The 23,784-nt window shown below is 45.2% G+C and overlaps 2 protein-coding genes across 2 annotated transcripts in view; both read right to left on the minus strand.

Annotated features, from left to right (window-relative positions):
• Window positions 1–5,998: 5,998 nt before the first annotated feature.
• Window positions 5,999–18,343, minus strand: ccdc92ba (coiled-coil domain containing 92Ba; the record flags this gene model as incomplete). Its single annotated transcript, XM_083694744.1, has 3 exons — window positions 5,999–6,705; window positions 14,897–14,944; window positions 18,214–18,343. The coding sequence occupies 3 exons, from the start codon at window positions 18,341–18,343 to the stop codon at window positions 5,999–6,001; spliced, it is 885 nt and encodes a 294-aa protein (XP_083550870.1).
• Window positions 18,344–20,081: 1,738 nt separating this feature from the next.
• The window catches only part of tlcd2 (TLC domain containing 2), a 23,651-nt gene continuing 19,948 nt past the window's right edge, over window positions 20,082–23,784 (minus strand). The window contains exon 4 of the mRNA XM_083695923.1: window positions 20,082–23,784. This exon is cut by the window's right edge and continues 1,209 nt beyond it. The gene's annotated coding sequence lies outside the window, so the exon portion shown is untranslated.

Raw genomic sequence — 23,784 nt, forward strand, 5'->3', positions numbered from 1 at the left:
AACAGTAAGGGCCCTAGGACAGAGTCCTGGGGGACCCCAGTGGTGAGGGCTCATGGAGAGGACAGCGATCCTCTCCACGTCACCTGGTAAGAGCGATCAGCCAGGTAGGATGCAAACCAGGAGAGTGATATCATCATCAAAATATCATCAGGGGAGAGAGGGGAAAGAGCTGATTAACCAGAGACCGAGTGTAGCGCAGTGGGTTTGGGAGGAGTGGTAGCAGTGTTGGCGAGAGGTTGAGAGAAAGAGCTGCTAATGTCATTGTCATCTTCTTTTGAGGAAGAGGGTTGAGGGGTGAAGAAAATGTGGAGAACAGTTTCCTTGGGTCGCAGGCAGAGGGTTGAATTTTGGAATGGTAGTAAGAAGCATTAGCAGCTGATGCAGATGAGGTGTAGTTGAGGAGGAGAGAGAGATAAGGTTTTAGGTCATCAGGGAGGCCGGTTTTTCTCCATTTCCTCTCAGCTGCCCGGAGCCCTATTCTACAAGCTTGCAGGGTTTTAGACAACTAAGGACCTTCCTCGATGGACTCCACAGATTGACTCCTTCGTCTTTGTGTCAGGCGTCAGCTCACAGAGACGTGCTCTTGTTTTGATTAATTAATGTATGTATTTTGTATGTTATTGTGTTGTATATTAAAGGTTTGTAATCATAGCTGTATTCTGCACAGGGCGCACCTGTAAAAGAGACCTCTGTCTCAGTGTGTCTCCCTGGGGGTGCGATGAGCTCAGTAGCCTACAGTACCATCTGCTTGCAGCAGTTACCCTGACCTCTGAATGAACAATACATCAATTTGACTATTGACAGGTTGTACAGGATAAGGTATCACTTTGTCTCCCTTGGCAAGACTCATGGACACTTAGTAGAAACTACCACTTCTATTCAGCAACACAGGAAGTTCACTCAAATACCACCTTGGTCTCTTGGTACAATGATAAAAGTTATACATTTGACTGGCTGAAATTAGTCATGGATGAAAACTGGTTTATTTCAATACTGTCTCTTTGTTTGTTTTTATTTGTTCATAACGAAAAGATTGATACCTCCACCTGGCCTCCACTTCACTGTACAGTGCATACTTTACCGGGTGGTTAAGTGTATACAAATAATACATTTTAAAGAATAAAAAATAATAATAATCATACCATAGTCAATACTGCTTTAGTCAATCCTGAATTTTATTCAAATAACGTGTACAGCTCTAAGCTCTACAGTAAGTAGTAAGCTAACACAGTATGTGCGGTAGTTAAAGAGAGAGTTAGAAGGGATGTCTTCTCAGCAAAGAATGACATGATATTACTCTAAAAAATTCCAGGCTGAGAGAGTGTGTCACTGCATATTCTGGTGACAGAGGGAACAAAGCAGTACCAGTGCCATAATGCGTTATTGCTCGACAAAGGCAAACACATATCAATAAGATGCTGCACAATACATTACGTAATGCATACTTCCATCCATTATGGTTCCTCATTAGGTTTCTGCCAGGAGCACTGACCACCAAAGGTCAAAGGTGAGAGTTTGCCACAAGAATAGAGAAATGTAACACTTGATATGAAAGTGCTACTATACCTTTGTAGTAATGGCTGTGATTGCTGTTGTGACATAGTAATTAGGTGGTATTTGCATTTTATAAAGAGTTGAATAGTTTATGTTTTATTACACAAGTGGAATAAGGATATGTCGTTATTCCACTTGTGTGATGATAACACATGCAATGTTGTTACTACAGTAATTACAAAGCTATTACACAGGTATAGGGCAACAGGTATAGGGGCAAAGTGTGATCGTGAAAAAGGAACCAGCTCCTTCCTCAGATTGAAGACATCCTTAGAGGAGTTTCAGATCTCTCTCTGCGTCATGTTTGATCATAATAAGATATGGAGACGCCACATGGAGATGTCATTGAACGGAAGGAGAGAGAGGACAAGGACATACAACACACTCGGAGTGTGTTGGTCACTTAGGCTCATGGTCTTCAGACATCCTTTCGATCAATGCACTATTGAACAAAATCGGAATCCTTATGCAGATCACAGACGTGCGTGATTAAGAATAAAGGGATTGTAATCCCGTTTGTGGTTGTGATATTGTATCAGGGTGTGTCTCAGTAGACATTTATATAAAACAAAGTGCAGAATTTGAATTGCAGTACCATTGTATTTTCTCTAGACCAATATTGCTAACATTGATGTACGCAATGTCCATGTAAGTAAATAGAATGTCACCAAGTGAAATGGAGATGCAATGTTCCTTTGGACGTGGCTGGTGCGAGACACAAACACGTCACCTCATCGCCTACCGTTTATGCACAGGAAATATACCAAATATCACCCCTAAGGACGTTAGATAAAAAACCTTAACAGTCAACTTTCACACCGACAAAGAACACATCGGAATTAATCATATAATATGCATTGAGGAAACAGAGCGTATTGTATTTTGCCATGTTCAGTTCCAAATTGAATGGGGAATGTGTTCTGAAAAGCCGCAGAAACAGTACACTCACATTCATGATAAATAACTTCCCAGCCAGGGTGAAGGTTGAGTGCCATTAACAAGCGTTAGAGCATGACGCCACGGTATTGCCTTCTTGCATTTTTCTACAAAAAAGATAACCTCGTCCCCAGGCTATTGCGCATTTGTCCGGAAGCGTCTGGGAACGAGACTACAAAAAAGAAGACAGTTGTAGTGACTTTTCATATAATGAGGCAGACTCTTCTTACCGTCGCAACAGCTTCGTGTTTGCGTTGAATTCAACAAACCTGCTGTTCCTCAACATGCGCACCATGACAATAGCTCCTCAATATGCCTCAAAATATAATCTATAACATGATGGTATATAACATAACATTCTGTGATATAATCAACACAATCTATTTAGTTAAACAATCAGTTAAACATTTGATAAAAAAACAATCATAAACATGTCCTTCCAATATATGCTATTTTATGAAATCTCATAAATACCCCAAAGTTGACTCCCGGTTATATTGAGTTAGTAAGACAACCAAGTTTAAGAGGCTACAGTATATTGCCTAACAAAGATATACGGCTCAAAGACAACACCATCAAACAGACTCACTTGCTTCAAGAGCCCATTATGGTCCTACAAAACAGCAACATATTTCAAATTCAATTCAGTTTTGAATTAATATATGCGAATTTCAGTTATATTGTGCTGCTACTTATTGATTTCTAATGCACTTTAGTAGTTAGTTTTCATTATAGCTTCTATGCCTATCAGCTTAACCATGGACTGACTTTGATCCAGTTTTGAATTATCTTATTGTAGCATAGCAGTTATCCAACATTTATTGAGCAATCAATAACTTCTAACTGTCACAAAGAAGCAAATCCAGCATTTTGAGCTGAAAGCTTCACCAAACCCAGAAAAGTAGCATACAGTAGTAAGTTTTGTTTAGGATGCCATTCCTCCATCACACCACTAGAGGCCACCAGATGCAAAAGAAAATGCCTTTGGGTAGTTCAATAGTGACACACACTGACAGTTGTCAACCTATGGCTTTCAGTAGCAGCTGCTCAGGGTTGGGAGCCACAATACACATAGCCAACACGACCAACCTATTTAGGGAACTGAGCATTTTCCTTAAGATTTATGAATGAAATTTACAAGAATCTAGCAACAGTCCTTTTAAAGTATCTCCTGACTAGTAGCCAAATCAACCGTCAACATAAGCAACAAATAAATCAACAGAACTGAGTGAACAAAGGGATATCTTAAACAATATTCTACTGGGTCCATTTTCCCTGAGGCAAAAAATCCACAACAGTCACTGATGTAAATAACCACACAGGTAAATACTCTTCCTTGTGTACAGCACACAAACCCCATCGGAGAGAAACATCTGGTCAAACCGGTCCAAATGGATTATCCCCGAAATCTACTCTCTTGTCTTGTTTATACAAAGCATTCATATACTATAGAGGGGGGTACCTCCAGGAATGGAGTTGGGACACGCGCGCACACAAACACACACACACACACACACACACACACACACACACACACACACACACACACACACACACACACACAACATAACAACATGATTAAGACATGCAAAATGTTTTTTGGTGAGTTCCCAGGGTGATTTTGTTCCACCCCTTTGTACCCGTTCTCTGTGGGTTATATAGCTGTTGAAATCTGGATCAAGTTCAGCTCATAGAACGAGTTGATCACTGTTTGATAAGAATAAAATGACTCAGGGTGGTTACTGTTTCCTAAAGCCCGGAGGCACATGAACCAAATTCATCTAAATGTGAGGACACTGGACCAATGTCACTGTCAGTTATTGTTCAACTCATGAATGTACTGTCTGTGTCAGGGGAGGCTGGTGGAGGTAGAAATCGGAGAATGGGCCCATTGTAAGGCATGGATCGGAATGAGGAATGCTATCAAACACATGCCAGTCCTCCGATTTCTACCTCCAACAGCCTCCCCTGGTCTGTCTGACTAAAGGAACTTAATTGAGTGGGGTTTGAAGGCAGGACTGCACCATGTGGCACCTTTGCCAGTGAGGTCAATGCAGATCTGAGATACATCAATACTTTTCACAGCAAGGACACCCTAGACCCTTCAGCCCCTCCCTGCTGTGAGTCAGCAAACAGAGGTCAGACAAATGTTTGCGGCAAGGGCAACCCAGGACTGATTCATGACTGTCCCTATAAGGACAGAGCATGTCTAGTTGAAAGGAGTTGGGGGAAAATATCACCTAGATGGTTTTTGGTTAGTTTTGCATTTTCCCCCCAGTATTGGTTAAGGTTAGGATTTGGAGAGGGGAAGCTGATCCTAGTGGTGTATGACCAGGATTTTGGGAGTCGACCCCAACTCCAATTCTTGCTTTCAATTTGATGGAGTCAATTATTTCTCAACTCCAACATCTTGTAGGCACAGCCTCTTGTGCCTACAAGATGTATTGTTCTGCTGCTCTTTTTTTGTAAATTTGTTATTGCTATTTTGTTAATACTTTGCTATTTTGTAAATTTCTTGTAAATATTTTCTATTTGTTTTTTATGTCCATGCACCAACCTCACCAAGTCCATTTCCTGTATGTGCAAATATACTTAATTTCCTGTATGTATATGTATGTATATGTATCCTGTATGTATGTAATATATAAAAAGAATTCTGATTCTGATTCTGATTCTGAAAATAGCAAACTGTCCGAAAATACTAAAACTGTAATGTCAGGTGTGTGCATATGTGCTTAAAACCCTATTTGACTGGGCTAGCAATGCATTGGGAGAAGATTACCATTGTCTACAAGACATTATCTTCCATTTTTGTTGTCTCAGACATAAATTAGCAGTGGTAATTAGAGTCACAGAGTCGAGTTGCGGGAGTTGATTCTTCTCCCTCTCAAGACTCTTGAGACTCCAAAGAGTCGAGTTGCGGGAGTTGATTCTTCTCCCTCTCAAGACTCTTGAGACTCCAAAGAGTCGAGAGTCTAAAATTTTGGGTTCGATTCCTCACCACTAGCTGACCCTAGATCCCTGCCCAGTGGCAACTTTACCCTCTTGAGAAAGCTGCACAGTAGTCCTGTAGTATATGGATACTCTAAGGTGCCGGTCAAAGGTCAAAGGTCAAACTAACCTTTACAAATCAAAGCAGAAAGATACACTCAATTAAGGCCCCAAAGTAGATACAGTATACACCTAAACCTACAATATGATTCCATATTGACGTAAAGTGATTAGTGATGCCTTAATACTTAATGTTTACAACTTTACTAAGTTATTTAGATCATTTGTGAATGATAAAACTGTCCATCACATCACTACCCCCCCCCCCCCCAAAAAAAAAGTGTCCATCACAGCGATACACTAAATGGAAAATTATCAATCAGTTAATCAATCAATCAATCAGTTTCATCAAGCTGCAGGAGCGTTAAACGTAAAAAAAAAAATCAGCCTTTCATAGTGATGATGATGATGATGATGAAGATGATGTATTTAAAGGGATGGTCACAGTAGGGCTAGGCTATTCAGCCTTGGTCTCAGTAGCAGGGGGTGCTGTGGCCGTGGCAGCCAGTCTGTGGGCCCCTTCCTGGGATTCCCCACCCCCCTCCTCCTCCTTCTCCACATCACGTGAAGCCTGTCTGTGGGCAGGGGAGTGGTGGCTCCGAGCCCTGTGCCTGCGGGGGTGGAGAAACAGCGCCGGGTCGGGCATGGCTGTGGGCTCCGCAGGGCCTGTCACCCTCTCCTGGGGGACACACTCCCTGGCCCTCTCTGCCCGGAGGAGGTGCCCCGATGAGGGCCTGCTGCTCCGGCGTTTGGGCTTGACCATGGGGGTGCTCATGGAGGCCACGGAGGTCATGGAGGAGGGACACTGAGGAGGGAGGGTGTACCTCTCTGCCCCCTGAGTGTTCAGCCTCAGGCCTTGCCTCTGCTGCAGCCTCTGGTGGTGGAGTTTCTGCCTGGCAGCGTGCAGCTGGAAGGAGAGGTAGGCGGCCGCCTCCGTCTGCTTCTGCAGCTCCGTGTTTAGCACGGTGGAGCGGTGGCTGCGGCGCTTGAGCTCCTCCAGGAAGCGACGCTCCTTGTCCTTCAGGATGGCTCTCAGCGCTCCCACCAGCACTCCCTTGTGGCCGACCTCCTTGCGCATCTCGCCCAGAGTGCATTGCTGCTCGGACAGACGGCCCTCCACCTCCCTGCAGCGGGCCTCTAGGAGCTCCTCCTCCTCCTGCAGGTCTGAAACACACACACACACACACACACATACACACACACACACACACACACACGGATACACGCATACACACACACACACATATGAAATTCAGGATGCATATACAGAGATGCACACACAAATGAACACACACATTAATTAACAGATACATTCACATACACACACACACACACACACACACACACACTCATTTATACACAAAGGCCTACACACAGCACAGCAGGAATTACATTACAGGCATTACAATGAGCCTGTCCTCCGATTTCTACTTCCACCACCCTCCCCGATATGGGAACACAACCAGAACATAGAGCAGACACAAATGTCATACAGGATATGATCCAGTCAGCCCAATAGATGGAATGAGGTTACACTGGCTGCTTGAAATCACTGATGTGCCCTGAAAAACACACTGGGGGATAATGCCAAAATGCCAGATAGGAAATGGGCGTTTGACGGCTTTTCCAGACAAAGGCAGTAGACTGGTCACATATGGGGGAAGGATTATAGTATGCAGCCATTGAGCAAATCCCAGCCACCCAATCTCCAGCATGGCAACTGGCAGGGTGTGCCATCTGCTGCCAGTTACCTACTGGTGGAGAAGAGTGAAAGAGCAGCTTGGTATGGGAGGAGAAGAGTGAAAGAGCAGCTTGGTACGGGAGGAGAGGAGTGGGAGAAAGGTCATTGTTTTGGTGGGTTGGTAGTTGATGGATACACGCTAACTGGCAGCACCTGTGCCTTAAATTAGCATAAAATGAAACATTATATTGAAAACATTGATTTATTGTGTATACAATCCTATAACCAATACATATGACTGTATGTTATGGGGCTAAAACACCAGAAATTAAGAAATATAACTTCAACATGCTGCTATTACACTTAAGAGCCAGGACCATTTATTTTCACAAAGTCCCAGTGTGAGGTTGTGTGGAGTAGGACCCAGGAGCAGAAGGGGAAGACCAGGGAATGCAATTGGAAGGCAAATAGACCACTTTACAGATAGTATCCACAGTAGCATGCAAAGGAAACACTCGAGAATAACAAAAAACAGGAATACTTGAGATAGAGGAACAAAAGCTTTAAAACTAGAGAAGGGTCGAGAGGCTAGAGCACAACATAGGCAATTCCAAGCTTAGACAAAGGAAGAACAGAAAAACACAATTGGTATAAGGAAGGGTGTAGAGCAATTATATTAATATCAGTTTCGACATGAAGGTTTGGCAGAGACTTTTGGCTATATTTTGTTAATAGCAAAGCATATCTAAGATTGATGATCTGACTCCAATGTAATTATCACTATGTGCAAAGAATTGTTGAGTTTATGCTGATTTAGTGCAAGAATGTAACGGTCAGAGCTAAGGAACCCAAGCTCAGGACACAGGGACAGGACACAAATATAAAAGAATCGGGTTTTAATGAGGGAATAGGGGGGAACGGAGTAGCAGGGAGGAATGGCAAGCAGGGTAGGGTAGCAGGCAGGGAGGGCAGGCAGGCAGGGCAGGCAGGCAGGTAGACAGGCCTACAGGGCAGGCTGGCAGGCAGAAACCGGGAAGTGGTCCTGTAGCACAGAGAGAACACGGTGAGAAAAATACTTAGACACAGAGAATCTACAGGAAACTAAGCACTGCGAAGAGACTGACTTGTAACGACAAACAACACGATCTGGCGATGAGTGGATGGGAAGCCAGGGTGTAGGCAGGGTGGTCGTCTATCATCTGGGGAGGAGGGGAAACAGGCACTGGGGGGGACAGAAGGCTGGAGGAGACAGGCTTAATTTGGGATACATGAAAGGTGAAGTGAACACGAAGAGTGGCAGGTTTCAGGCGGACCGGACAGGGGTTGATGATAGACTCAATCACATAGAGACCAACAAAATGGGGAGTCAGCTTCTTGGACACCACCTTGAGGGGCAGATCCTTAGCTAGAAGCCATACCTTCTGCACAGGGGAGTACTTGGGTGCCAGGGTGCAGTGGCAGTTCACCTGGTTCTGGGACCGGGTGGATGTGCGGAGCAGGGCAGTGTGTGCACGCCTCCAGGTCCTCCCGCAGCGGCGCATGTGGGCCTGGATCGACGGAACCGCAATGTCCTCCTCCTGTGCAGGAAACAGGGGGGGCTGGTAACCGAAAGAACAAGGAAGGGGGACAAACCAGAGGAGGCATTGATGAGGGAGTTATGGGTGTACTCGACCCAGGACAGGTGTGAACTCCAGGTGGACGGGTTGGCAGATGATAAACAATGGGGCACAGCCTCCATCTCCTGATTGGCCCGCTCCGATTGGCCATTGATTTGAGGATGGTAACTCGAGGACAGGCTGACAGTGGCACCCAGGGCCTTGCAAAAGGCCTTCCAGACCTGGGAGATGAACTGGGGGCCTCTGTCAGACACGATGTTGGATGGAATGCCATGGAGGCGGAAAACGTGGTCCACCATGAGGTCAACGGTCTCCCTAGCTGAGGGAAATTTAGGCAAGGCGACAAAATGGGCAGCTTTGGAGAAACGATCAATGACTGTGAGAATGGCAGTCTTACCATCAGATGGAGGGAGACCAGTGACAAAGTCCAGAGCTATATGAGACCAGGGACGACTGGGGACAGGCAGGGGATGGAGAAGGCTGGAGCAGGGTTTGGAGGACATCTTGATGGTGCAGTTAGTGATGAAGGACTGGACATACGCATCCATGGAGGGCCACCAAAACCATTGGTGAAGGAAGGCGGGTGTCCGGTTGATTCCAGGATGACAGATGAGGCATGTGGAATAAGCCCACTGGAGAACCTGGGAGCGGACTGAGTTAGGGACAAACAGGCAACCGGGGGGACCATTACCTGGGTCGGGTTGCTGGCTCTGGGCTTGTCTAACCTGCGACTCAATCTCCTAGGTGAGGGTGGCGATGAAGCATGTGGGTGGAAAAATGGAAACCGGATCAGTAGTCCTCTCCTCCCTGGAGAACAGCTGGGACAGGGCGTCAGACTTGACGTTGCGGGAGCCAGGGCGATAAGTCAAGGTGAAGTTGACTGAGGCGTCAACCTCCACGATGAACTGCAGGGCTGGATCGAGTTGGATAAGGACCGGGGCGGAGATGAAATGGCGCTTGAGCTCGTTGAGAGCGGCCTCAGCCTCAGGCGTCCATCAGAAGGGAGTAGATGTGGAGGTGCGGGCTGTGAGAGGCTGTAGTTCCGGATGAATCTGCGATAGAAATTAGCAAAACCAAGAAAACGCTGCAACTGCTTGAGGCTGGTCGTTGTTGACCACTTTGCCACAGCGGACACCTTGGCAGGATCCATCTGAACTTGACCTGGGGCGATAACGTACCCCAGAAATGACACACTGGGGACATTAAACTCACACTTCTCCGCCTTCACAAATAACTTCTCCAATAACTTCTCCAGAAGGCGCTGAAGGACTTGGCGAACGTGCACTTCATGTTCCGAAGGGGATTGGGAATAAATCGAATATCATCTAAATAAACAAAAGCAAACTGGTTCAGCATGTCTTGAAGAATATCATTGACCAGGGCTTGAAATACAGCAGGGGTGTTGGTTAACCGAAAAGGCATCACACGGTATTCTAAGTGTCCAAGGGGGGTGTTAAATGTCGTCTTCCACTCATCGCCCTCACGGGTGTGGACTAGGTGGTAGGTGTTACGTAGGTCCAGTTTCAAGAATACGGAAGCTCCGTGGAGGAGGGGCGAAAGCAGAGCTGATTAGTGGCAGAAGGTATTTGTTTTTTACAGTGATGTTATTCAGACCACGGAAATCAATGCATGGCCGCAGAGAACCATCCTTCTTCCCCACAAAGAAAAAACACGCACCCACCGGGGAGGAGGAAGGACGGATGATACCTGCAGACAGGGAGTCCCGAATATACGTCTCCATCACCTCACATTCCGGTCGGGAGAGATTGTACAGCCGACCACTGGGCAGGGAGGCACTGGGCAGGAGGTCGATGGTGCAGTCATAAGGGCAGTGAGGCGGCAGAGACATGGCGAGGTGCTTACTGAAGCGAAGTTGTGGTACTCCTGCGGAACAGAGGAGAGATCGATCGACTCCGGCAGGAGCAATAGGTCAGAGATAGCAGGGGCCGAGAGTAGACAGTAAGAATGACAAAATTCGCTCCAGGAGCTAACCTTACCTGAGATCCAGTCTATTTGCGGGTTGTGGGTTTGTAACTAGGGGAAACCGAGCACCAAATGGGAGTGGGGACTGTGAATGTGAAGTCTAGTTATCTCTTGATGATTACCTGACAGTAAAAGAGTTACCGGAACTATTCTGTACTCAACGAGGGCGAGCAGCATCCTGTTGAGTGGCTCAATCTCAATACCCATCTGTTTTGCTACCTCCCGGTCTAAGAAACTCATCTGCCCCGGAGTCAATGAGGGCCGAGTGGGGCAGTTACTGGGATCGCCACACTAGGGTGGCATTGAGTAGGGGACATGAGACAGAGGAAGATGCTGCTTGGCTCGCCAGTATCTCTCCTGCTTACTGACGAGCGGGCCCTTTTCTCAAGCGACCATAACAGGTGGGGCAGGGGAGTCACAGACGGGAATGGGATGGAAGGCTGTAACCTGGTGGACCTCTCCCTGTGGCGCTCGCGGAGACGGTTGTCTAAATGGATGGCTTGGGAGATTAGTTGGTCGAGGTCTTGAGTCTCATCGCGGGACGCCAACTCGTCCTTGTTGGCGTTTCTCAGAGCGTTCTGGAACGCGCCCTGTAGAGCTTCATCATTCCATCCACTCTCGGCAGCGAGAGTCCGGAACTCGATGGCTAGAGAGGCCACGCTGCACAAGTCCTGGCAAAGGGAGAAAAAGACGCTGGGCTGCGTCCTTGCCTTGGACAGGATGGTTGAAAACTTTTCACATTTCCTGAGTGAAGTCGTGTATGAGGAACAGATCGCCGACTGTCTCTCCCAAACAGCGGAGGCCCAGGCGAGCGTGGCTCCTTTAAGGGACCCGAGCAGGCAAGCAATACGTGACCGGTCGGAGGAATAGGTGAGGGATTGCTGCTCAAAAACTAAGGAGCACTGAACTAAAAAAGCCAGACAAGAACCCAAATCTCCATCATAAAGCTTGGGTGGGGAGAAAAAAGGTTCATGAAAAAATGGAGGTGAGCTAGGGGCTGGGCTAGGCACTAGTGAAGGTGCCTGAGAGGTAGATGGGTTGAGGAGGCTACTGAGAACAGCTGAAAACTCTTTCAAACTATCCGAAATGTCTTTGAGGGCCTTTTCTCATTGCCCCAGACGGACATCTTGGCTGGCGCAGGTTTTGGCGGAGAAACTCCCCTGTACTGGAGATGGCCTTGAGGGCTTGTGTGTGTTGTCCAAGAAGGGTGCCTTGGTAGATAAGGGCTTGGTGGAAGGACTCTGTGTCTGCTGGGTTCGTTGTCATGGCAAGCAGGGTAGGGTAGCAGGCAGGCAGGGCAGGCAGGCAGGTAGACAGGGCAGGCAGGACAGGTAGACAGGCAGACATGGTAGGTAGGGCAGGGCAGGCTGGCAGGCTGGTAGGCAGATAGGCATAAACCGGGAAGTACTCCTGTAGCACAGAGAGAACGCGGTGAGAAAAATACTTAGACATAGAGAATCTACAGGAAACTAAGCGCTGTTAAGCGGCCGAGAGCGAGACTGACTTGTAATGACAACGATCTGGCGATGAGTGGATAGGAAGCTAGGGTTTAAATACTGTGAGTAGATGAGGTGATGAACCACAGGTGTGAAGACCGAGCAGGTAGAGAAGATGACGAGACTGACCCACACACACACATACACACACAGACAGACAGAGACAGACAGGAGAGAGAGAGATACTGGCATAGGCTAGGTGGAAGTGGAGGGTGTGACAAAGAAAGGTCAAATAGAATTAATCAAATGAAAAAGTAATCTATGGTAGGACCAGGGGCTATTGGCAGTCACAATGCGAGAAGAAAGGATTTTTGTTTTAATTATTTATTTTCAGGAGAGAAACTTGCACAGGGGGGTAGTGGGGATGAAGAGGTCTTTAGGAGAGACAGTTAAGATGTAGCCTGAAGAAATGGGTTTTCAATCTACGGCGGAAGATAGGTAATGACTCTGCAGTCAAGACAGCAGTGGGGAGCCAATCAGGTGGAACTTTTTATATCACCCTAAAAACCACAGTATTTAAATTAGGAGCTGTTGATAAGGAGACCCAACTACAATCAATCTTAAGCTGTGATGACATCACAGCCTTGACACCTCAAGACATTCCACAGAGCTCACAGCCATTTTGGAGGATGGTAACCTTAAGAAGATTAGGGCAGAATTGAAATTCTGCCACTATAAGGGTCCTTAATTAGTAATTAGAAATACCTGTGAGTCCATAGTCCCACCCTCTGGTGGCCAGATGGAACCGTGACACCCAGAGCATTCTAAAGAAGCCCCCCCTCAACCCCGTCAGAAAAACTCCGGCCTAAAGTGAATGTATGCATGCATATGCTGCAGGGGAGGCTGGTGGAGGTAGAAATCAGAGGACGGGCTCAATCTACTGTGTGGAACACAAGGGTTTGATACCATTCCTCATTTCATTCCATACATTACAGTGAGCCTGTCCGATTTCTACCTCCACCTCCCCTGGTATGCTGCCCTTTTGAGCAAAGTCTCCACTTGTCAAAGCCATTCTATCCTTCAGTGGGAGAGATGGATGAAAAGGCCTGAGTCAGTGCTGTGGCTGTGGCCTTGGGCTGACAAGAGAGAGCCGCCGCCAGGGCATTGGGATTACTACACAGCACAGCCTCTCTTGGGCCTCTCTGGGGCACTGACCCCGAAACTAGGTCAAAATAGCCACAGGGGGGAAAATCCCCAGAAATAGGAGCAATGGTGCTGTACTTGAAGTGTACTTGGGGTGAAACTGAACATGCTTTGATCTGTTGGGATTGTATGTGTTATCGAATGGTTAGGCAGGGCTATAACTGAATGAACTGAACTGAACTGAACTGAACTGAACTGAACTGAAATGCAGTGTGTGTGTGTGTGTGTGTGTGTGTGTGTGTGTGTGTGTGTGTGTGTGTGTGTGTGTGTGTGTGTGTGTGTGTGTGTGTGTGTGTAAGAAGAGGAACGAGTGTTGATGCTCCATTAGATTTAGATTACTGTAGGGCCTGATAGCCTATCCCTCCTCTACCTCAACCCTCTTTCTCTCTCCTCCTCCACCCCTCTCTCTTCCTATCCTGCTCATCCCTACAGTACTCTTCAGTCTCTCTCTCTCCCCCCCCCCCCCACACACACATCCCTCTCTAGGTAACCCCTGCTCTCCCTGGGGTCTGATTCTTCCATGTCTCCATCTACTTGTCGCCCACCAGACCCAGGATGAGGTCATGTACTCAACATAGAAAATGCTGTGTAATCTGATCTTCATATTCGCGCTGGTCTCTCTCTCTCTCTCTCTCTCTCTCTCTCTCTCTCTCTCTCTCTCTCTCTCTCTCTCTTTCTCTCTTTCTCTCTCTTCTTCTTCTCTTATTACACTATATATCTCTCTACCTCTATCTGATGCCCCCCTAACTGTACCACCCTCCATCCCCCCATCCCTCCCTCTCTCTCAGCAAACAGGCTGTAATTGGATCCCCCCACCGGGGCTGCAAGGAAAACGAGAGGAGGGAAAGAAAAAGGGATGGATCAATTTGCCAGGGTGGAGAAGACAGCAGGGATGTGGTGGAGTGAGAGAGTGGGGGATGGCATGGGCTCTAATGAGCTGCAGCTGGGCAGGACCCCCCTTTCAGCCCTCTTCTGTTTCTTTCTCTCTATCACTCTTTCACTCCCAACCCCTCGTCTATGTAATTATCTAAGATAAATCATTAGCAGCATGGTTCCCTTCTTAAACAGTAGCTAGACACTCTACCACAACCTACTCCTTAAGGACTTAACACACACAATCTTAAGGACATGTGTTAACACACACAATCTTGCTGCTATTTTTTCACATGGATGATGTGTACATTGGCCAATGCTGCGCCACACTATCCAACCATGACCGATCCTTCTAATCCTGGGAGCCAATCAGCCATACATAAACATAAACACCAGTTCTCATAGGATGGTTTGTCACGGAAACTGGGTGTCTATGGTTGAGGGTGAGAAAGGGATAGGGGTAGCTATGGCGGGAGGGGGGGGGGGGGGGGTTGCAGTGAGAGAAAGAGAGGTGCAGTGACAGAAAGAGAGGCGCAGTGACAGAAAGAGAGACTTCAACTTACCCACTTGGCTCCTGCCTGGAGGCTTCACGTTCACCTCGCATGTCAGCTCTGAGAAAACAGAGAGAGAATATACATATGAATCTGTCCCATTACATTTGGTGCCATGAACTAGGGGGATTATATATATATAAAGTGTAATTTCTGAATGGTGATACCAACATGTACACAAATAACCATAAATAAAAGCTGACAATCTATAGTTTAACCTCATAGTAATTGTTTGATTTCACATCCAAACTTTTTGGAGTATAGAGCCAAAAGAAGAAAAATGCTTCACTGTCCCAATACTCATGCAGGGCACTGTATGATCCACCAAAGAGACAAAGAGAGAGCAGTGTGAAAGACAAAGACAGGGATGAGCAGACCAATGAGACACATAGATGACATATTTTAAAGCACAGACAGAGTGTATGAGTATACGATAGAGAACATCACGGCAATCAATCAGGTGTTGTCGTGTCACATTAAAGGTCCACCAACAGTGCATGATACATCCAAGCTGTTAGCGTCTAGCCTGTGGTGCAATTATCTTGATTGCAGTTCAGACAGACGTGATTACACTCTACACACTGTGTTGACGTCAACCTATTGAGTTAAACTGATTCCGTTTCGCCGGTTTGAGTTAAGGCAGGTCTCCTCCAGTCAGCGATTGTACAGTATATGACGTCAGGCTTAAACATCATGCTTGGGTTACTCTCAAAGGACAAAGACCAGAGATATTCAAGATGGGCAAGATGGAACACCACTGCCAAAGAAATTCAACTGTGTATCCTAAAAACCTGTACACATAATAGATTAACTGGATCTCTTTCTTCTCTTCTCTTTCTTCCAGTATGTATCTATGCTCTATCCATCACACTCTTAAACACTTTTCCTAGCCAGCTGGGCTGACAAGATGAAGGGGGGGGGGGAGTGAAAGAGAGAGAGAGGGGGGGGGGGAGAGAGAGTGAGTGAGGACATTGGTAAAGAAAAGAGCATGGAACAAACGTGGAGAGAGGAATGAGAGAGGCGAAAAGAGAAAGAAGTGAGACATGGGCCGTTAAAAATAAAGAAAATAACTTGATTGGCTTCATGGTATTATTGGACTGATCTTACTCTCCAGTATAAAGGCTGCCTCTGAATAATCCACCCCAAAATAATCCTGAAAAAGTACCTATCCTGAAAAAAAACATACACTCTTTTTCTTGCTCCATACATCCCTCTCTCATGCCCATTCCCTTTCCAACTGGGCTGAAAAGACAGTTCACCCCCTGAAATAAACACATTATCTATCTATTCTTTGTCTCTCTCTCTCTCTCTCTCTCTCTCTCTCTCTTTATCTCTCTCACACCCTTTCCCTGTTCTCTTGCCAGCTCAGCACATCCCATCATCCACTTCCACAGATGGCAGAGAGAGAGAGAGGGGGGGGGGGGGCAGTGGGGGCATAGACAGCATAACTCTACAGAGGGTGAATCAGACCCCCTGATTGCCAGGAAGGTATTGACCTGTGGTTCCCTTTCATAGAAACCCTGGGAGGGAATCACTTATAACTGCAGCTCCATCTCCCAGCTTTCCGACCAGGGGAGGCTGGTGGTGGTAGGAATCGGAGGACGGGCTCATTGTAATACATGGAATGTAATAAAGAATGGTATCAGTTTGATACCATTCCTCATTCCGTTCCATGCATTACAATGAGCCCGTCCTCCGATTACGGCCTCCACCAGCCTCCCAGCTACCAAGAATGAATGAATGTGCAAGAGTCACTGTTACTCAGAGGCTGTGATGCAAGATTAGAAAGTTTTGCAGTGTGCGAAATACGTAATGAAATTTAGTATGTAAAAAAACGCCACGATGTAATGCTAGATTTGCCTGTCCATGTAATATGAATTCACTGCACACTATTCAGCCAGTCCCAGAATTCAATGTAGCAGATAAGGGAGGCGGGCAGTAATGAAATGTAACCAATTACTATGAATGATATGGTTGAGCTATAGATGATGGTTTCTCAGTATGAATGAGATGTAGTATGTTGAAATGTGTCGCTTACTACATACATTTTACAAAACAGTCGGTTCTAAATAGTATGTAGTATGGTTAGTATGTAGTAGGTACTTTTACAAAACAGTCGGTTCTAAATAGTATGTAGTATGGTTAGTATGTAGTAGGTCCTTTTACAAAACAGTCGGTTCTAAATAGTATGTAGTATGGTTAGTATGTAGTAGGTACTTTTAGTAAACAGTAGGCTCTAAATAGTATGGGTTAGGGTTAGGGTTAGGGTTAGGGTTAGGGTTAGGCTTTCGGACATGGCCAGACAGAGGAAAATAGAAGTGCAATAAAAAGTGGTTATTTTTCATCAATGCTCAAAACCAAGTGTCGATATTATAGCCTTCATTTGTTTATGACGATGGAGGGGGATCAGTCGGGGTGTGCATGAAGGTGTGGATGATGATGATGATGATGATGATGATGATGATGATGATGATGAAGGTATGGATGATAATGAGGATGATACTGATGATGATGATGATGATGAAGACCAATATAGTCAAGATCATATTGACTATAACACATTGGTGCATCTTTCACCCAGATGTGCCTGTACTCTGTAAAAAATAACATCCAGCTGTCTGTTATTCACCCTGTTATTCACAATAAGGAAGACATGGGCAAAAGCAAAGACTGGATTGTAGCTGATTGTTCTGTTACACTGTAAACCTACCCCAGGGACTCAATTATAAGTCTGTCAATCAAGCAACACACCATGTCGCACTGCCCTTTAACTACAGTTTGGGAGACCGCTTTACAGAGAGAGAGGGGGGGGGGGGGGGGAGTGAAAGAGAGAGAGAGGGGGGGGGGAGAGAGAGTGAGTGAGGACATTGTGAAAGAAAAGAGCATGGAACAAATGTGGAGAGAGGAATGAGAGAGGCGAAAAGAGAAAGAAGTGAGACATGGGCCGTTAAAAATAAAGAAAATAACTAGAGTGGCATCATGGTATTATTGGACTGATCTTATTCTGCAGTGTAAGGGCTGCCTCTGCTTGGCAGTTGGTTAAAGGGGTCACTGTCTACTCTCCACCACTCTAATTTGATCTGACCCATCCCCCATGACTAGCCTGCTGCTCTCTCTCTGTCTCTCTCTCTGTGGGGGTTGCTGGTGATGGAGAGTACAGTTAATTCCTATGTGATATACAGTATACTGTACTGTACTGCTTGCCACTAAGCCTGATTAAATGGAAAACATATCCATTTGTCTCAAACAGGAAATGACATCATTGTGTGTGTGTGTGTGTGTGTGTGTGTGTGTGTGTGTGTGTGTGTGTGTGTGTGAGTAAAGCTCACCAGTGCATCGTTTCTGCAAGGACAGGATCTCCAGATGCAGACCATGCAGCAGGGTCAGCTGCTCCTGTCTGAGGAAGACAACGCTCCTCTCCACACCCTCCACCTGCCTGTTCAGGAAGCCCTTATCCATGACCACCAGCACCCTGCTCAAAGAGTGTGGGGATAGAGGATGTTCATGCATCACCGTGATGACTGTATTTGTGTGTGTGTGTGTGTGTGTGTGTGTGTGTGTCACTTCTCTGCAATCAGGGAACACAATAAAGGATGTCATCTGAGCATCATGGTCCCAAGCTCTTGATCAATAACGCTAGTCTGAAAGTGATTGAGGACTGTCAAGAATTGAAGGTGTTATTATGGGTTGGGCATGTGTGTGTGTGTGTGTGTGTGTGTGTGTGTGTGTGTGTGTGTGTGTGTCTACTCTGTACATTCCTAGAGAGCACTGCTGTAGCATGCTTCATCCACATTTACTGTGGGTGAACTATTTTAACTTAATAAAGTCATTTTCTCTAAGCGATTACCAAAGAAAACACCCCGAGACAACCAAATAAAGACAACAGAATATACACTGACTGTGAACACGTCAACTCGTGTGACAGAAAGTGTGACTTCGCCACTGAGGTCATGGTGGCAAAGGTTTATTAATCGCCCAATAGGGAGATGGAAGAAACCAACGCAATAGGTAGATTTGAGTTTGTTGACAGTTATGATTAAACAGAGGTTTTACAGTAGTATACTCTCAATTGATGTAGGCGATCACTATCACTATGACAATAATACGTTCTTACCGTGCTGTTAGATTATTTTGAGTGGAGTCCAAAATCAAAATAGCGGATTCATAAGATTTAGAAACAAGCCCTTATTCGACCGAAACATTGTATTCAGGAATATTCCATCCAAAATCATTTATGGGTTGCGGCATTCGTCCAAAAACACTCAGTAAATAGGTCTATCAAATCTCGATGTAAGAAAGAAATATAACGAAGCAATCTATGATATAGGCTACACAGAAAAAAAAAAAGCATGAAATGATGCGACGTAGCCTACCGCACTACGGTCTTCCGTGGCTATCCGAGATGGATCAATCTGTCTTGTTTACTGTCGCACCATCTCACTGCGTCAGGTAGAATTATTGCCAAAACACTTTAGAGGAAGGTCGAGATGATAAAGAAGATTCTACATCAGTGTAGCCTATGGAAACGGACTGAGTGCAGTATATTTCGACGGGCACATCCCTCCTCTCCTCCCTCACCCATTGGATTGAGCTGGTAGTACAGTTGGCTACTGTCGTCTGATGAAAACAAGACATCGTGACGGGTCGGGAACACGCGAGATGATCGCACGCAGTGCAGCTGATTGGAAGAACTGGCCATACCCTATATCGACTTTTGAAAATTATCGATACGAGTAGTGGTGGAGACAGTCACATCGATACTAGTGGTAGAGACAGTCACAGTTAAATTAGTCGAAATCAGACCATTCTCTTTGTCTCTGAACAAATATTTTGGGGTATCACCAATGCCTCATCTATTCAAACAGTATGGATAATTAGTGGAACACTTTGGAGAAACACGTACGGAACATGACTACATTTTCAGTACCTTGGACAGGGACAAGTCTCCTCCCTGTCCCCCTCCGAGGATGTAGCCTTGCGAGTTCCGATTTACTATGGATGTACAGCTGTTGTGTCTATATGGAAATACCCAAAGTAGGCCTTCACTAATTCTGACATTTGACGAGATAATTGAACGTAATTGGCTATGCATACAGTTATATCAATCAAAGCAATAGCAGCCGCTGATGCTTTAATGGTGTACACAACATCTGGGCTCGCTGGTGAAAATAGTACACAACAGACTCCTTTCTTGTTATGGTTTTATTTTCACAAAGAAACATATAAACTGGAATCTTATTAATTACAAAACTGCAATTCATCCAAAAAAGAATCATATGTACAGTTTAGTCACGATTGTATGAAACATGGCAATTTGATACTCAAGGGGGGGCAGGTGGATTTAAATGTATAATTTCAGTTTGTTCAAGGCCAAGGGAGCGGAGACAAGGAAATGAGATGAGGAAAAGAGCACATTCAGGCTTATAGGGACACAGCTATGGACCGTCAACACAGCAACGCTGAGGATTGTTGCTCCTCCATCACCATAGTGATAGAGTTCCACCATGTGATTACAAAAGAGTACTACGTCAGTGTGCAGAAGCTTCCCCACTAGGCCTCACTTGTCCTTCATCATTACAATGGCAAATAGCAAGTACCCCAATTCTGTGTATCATATCTTTAATTACATTACAGTTTTTTACAACAAATCTGCAATACAAAGCTCACGGGTTACTGAAAGCACTTCTTCAAATATCATGATCACAACGTTAAATTAAGCTGCCATAAAAAGTTAGAAAACACAAATGCACATTCAAAAGCTTATCGCAAAAAAAAGGCACAATTTGAATAGAAAACAAAATCATACAATAGTCTACACAGCCCTTCATTCATTGCTATTACAACGGTCTATATAAACAGTTGATAAGATCCTTCCTGCAGCAAGCAATTAGTGAGCTGGTTAATTCTGGTTATTCTGCGTATTGGCTTCATTTAAAACATCTTAAGTATCATTAATTTTTTTACATTGACACAATTGGAGTATCAGTGTTTTGGCATTGTCATAATGGACTAGGAGTCTTTAGTGTGTGGATCAGGGGAGGCTTGTGGAGGTAGAGATCCGATTTCCACCTCCACTAGCCTCCACTGGTGTGGATCGTATTCATTATTTGATGGCATCAAGAGTTGATCACAGTCCATATTCCAATATTGTTCATCTTCCTGATAAAGGACTGGCTCTTTGAGACAAGATATTATTTGCCTCTGGCAGCATGGCACACGTGAATGTGGGCCTTTTAACTGCTGATGAATTTGAGTTAGATTCAGTCTGAGTTGGAGCCAAAACTGTGAGATCTTCCCCTGCTAATGTTCATTGCAACTGACCCACTACGCCTACTCTGTCTGACCATGTTAGTGTCTATGCATCAATGGAGGCTGGTGGAGGTAGAAATCAGAGACTGGGGTAATTGTAACGCATGGAATGAGGAATGGTATCGAGGAATGGGGAATAGTATCAAACATATCAAACGTATCAAACATATCATTATGTTCCATGCATTATAATGAGACCGTCCTCCGATTTCTACCTTCTCCAGCCTCCCCTGATATGCATGTACATGGTACACCGGCCACCATGCCTGTGATGCGTCAACTAACATTCTCTGATAGCCTGCTTAGTGCTTTTGCTATCTGCTGTCTCTGCCGCTGAGAGTGAATAGGTCAGCCACAAAACGAACCCTAGTCCCTGGAGACACTGTCTCAATCTGAAAGGGTACGTATTAAGCTCCATCTGGCTTTACAGATAAATCAGAAGGCATTTATATTTTGTTTATACCAGCGGGGGTTGGTGGAGGTAAACACTGGAGGACAGGCTCATTGTGATGACTGGAACAGAATGAGGAATGATATCAAACATTGATACCATTCCGTATTCCGTTCCATGCATCACAATGAGCCCTTCTCCGATTTCTGCCTCCACCAGCTCCTCCTGGCGTATACCTACCCAGTCCCATCAACTCTTCACAAGTGTCTAGGGCCAACCGGCTGGGGGTTGTTTCTGGACAGGACCAAGGTGAACCAGAGAGAAATAATTAACAGGAAAATGAAACAAACTCCCTTTTCAATGATTCTTTGAGGTGTCCAAGCCTAAAAATAAAGAAAAATAACCCTCAATCGTTTGGGTTAAACAACTGAAACAGCCACAATATCCTTGAATACAGCTTATGAAGATACTACCATCAACCAATCCATCACAACTACAACCAACAACGACGGGACAAAGACAACAAACAACTACAACCAACAAAGACGGGATATACAATTCTTCAAATGGATCACTTTGTCTTCATCAACCATATCATCTTTTGACAATTAATCCACAACTTATTTTTTCTTGAGTACAAATAAATTACAAAAATACAAAAATATGCAAAAAAACAACAACTAAATAATCCAAGAAACTGGAACAAAACAAATAACAAAACAAAAATGTTCAGAGCAATGTTACACATGGTCTGTAGTGGTCCAGAGTAGATTCCAGAGAAGATCGGTGGAAGCATGGAATGAGGAATGGTATCAAGGAATGGGAAACAGTATCGAACATGTGTGTTTGATACCATTCCTCATTCTGTTCCATGCATTACAAGGAGCCCGTCCTCCGATTTCTACCTCCACCAGCCTCCCCTGGGAGACAGCTTGTACAGTATCTTGAGGTAGAAGTTGCCCTTAAACACAGACCTGGGATCAGATTACCCCAGCCCCAGCTCTAACCTTAATAACGAGGCAAAGACAACATGATCTGACCCTGTGTCTGTGCTTGGGGCAGTTTCTACCTACTCCATGGCAGCTATGCTGAGGTCAATGTGTCTATGAATGTAAGAGAGTGTACTGCCCCCTATAGGCCAACTGTGTAAAGACACCCAGATTACCACCACCTGTCCCGGTCATCTGATGCCAGCTTAATGGCCTATAGAGCTAAGGGTCTCTCCCTTCATTGTCATGGTGACTGTGGCCCCCAGCCCCATCAAGAGGTACAAGCTTCAAAAGGACTAGCACAGCAGCTGTTGTCAGTGTGTGTGTGTGTGTGTGTGTGTGTGTGTGTGTGTGTGTGTGTGTGTGTGTGTGTGTGTGTGCGTGCGTGTGCGTGCGTGTATGTGTGCGTGCATGTGTGTGTGAAGAGCTGCTTTTTTTCCTCAGGCTGACCTCGTTTCCACAAGATCTTACCACTAGTCCTAAATCTGACCTCAACATTGTTTTTTTAGTAGCCAATGTCCTGGCTAAGGCCATGTCCACAGCAGGGGAGGCTGGTGGAGGCAGAAATTGGAGGACAGGCTCATGACAACAATTTCTACCTCCACCAGCCTCTGCTACAGCCTCAGACTAGATGGTCACTTCATTCTATTGGATTTCATTTTCCTCTGTTCAAAATGATGAAGACAACAACCAGTACAGTACAGGTACAGAACATCAACCTTCAGACATATTTACATTTTTAGTTTTTTATGTTACTATTTTTGCAATTCTGCAACCAGGAAGCTAAACCCTTCACAACGTCAATAGCAAAGCTGGTGTTAGGAACAGACAGTACTGCTACAGGCTTCTGAGGTAGCAGCTGTTTAGTTTTTACAAGAGGCATGGCGGAAACATCTTCACTCTTTTAGTGCTAGTGTTACTGAACCGGTTTACAACCAGTTCAAGAAGACACCCTGTTTACAACAATTTTAAAAAAGACACAGGTTTTGGATCCAATCATGATTCCCTACATAGTTATATTACTCTAGTGCTATGGGACCTTGCACTACCACCTCAATTGGAGAGACTGTGTATATTTACTATATACGACTCAAAATATTGCAATTTGGCATAATTGGATGGACTTTTGTTACACATCTATATTTTTGGCCATCATTAAATTCTACAGCTACTGTACTTAAAATGGCAGCAAAAGTGTGTCCATCTGTGTA

This window comes from Argentina silus, assembly GCF_951799395.1.
Source record: "Argentina silus genome assembly, chromosome: X".
Lineage (NCBI taxonomy): Eukaryota > Metazoa > Chordata > Actinopteri > Argentiniformes > Argentinidae > Argentina > Argentina silus.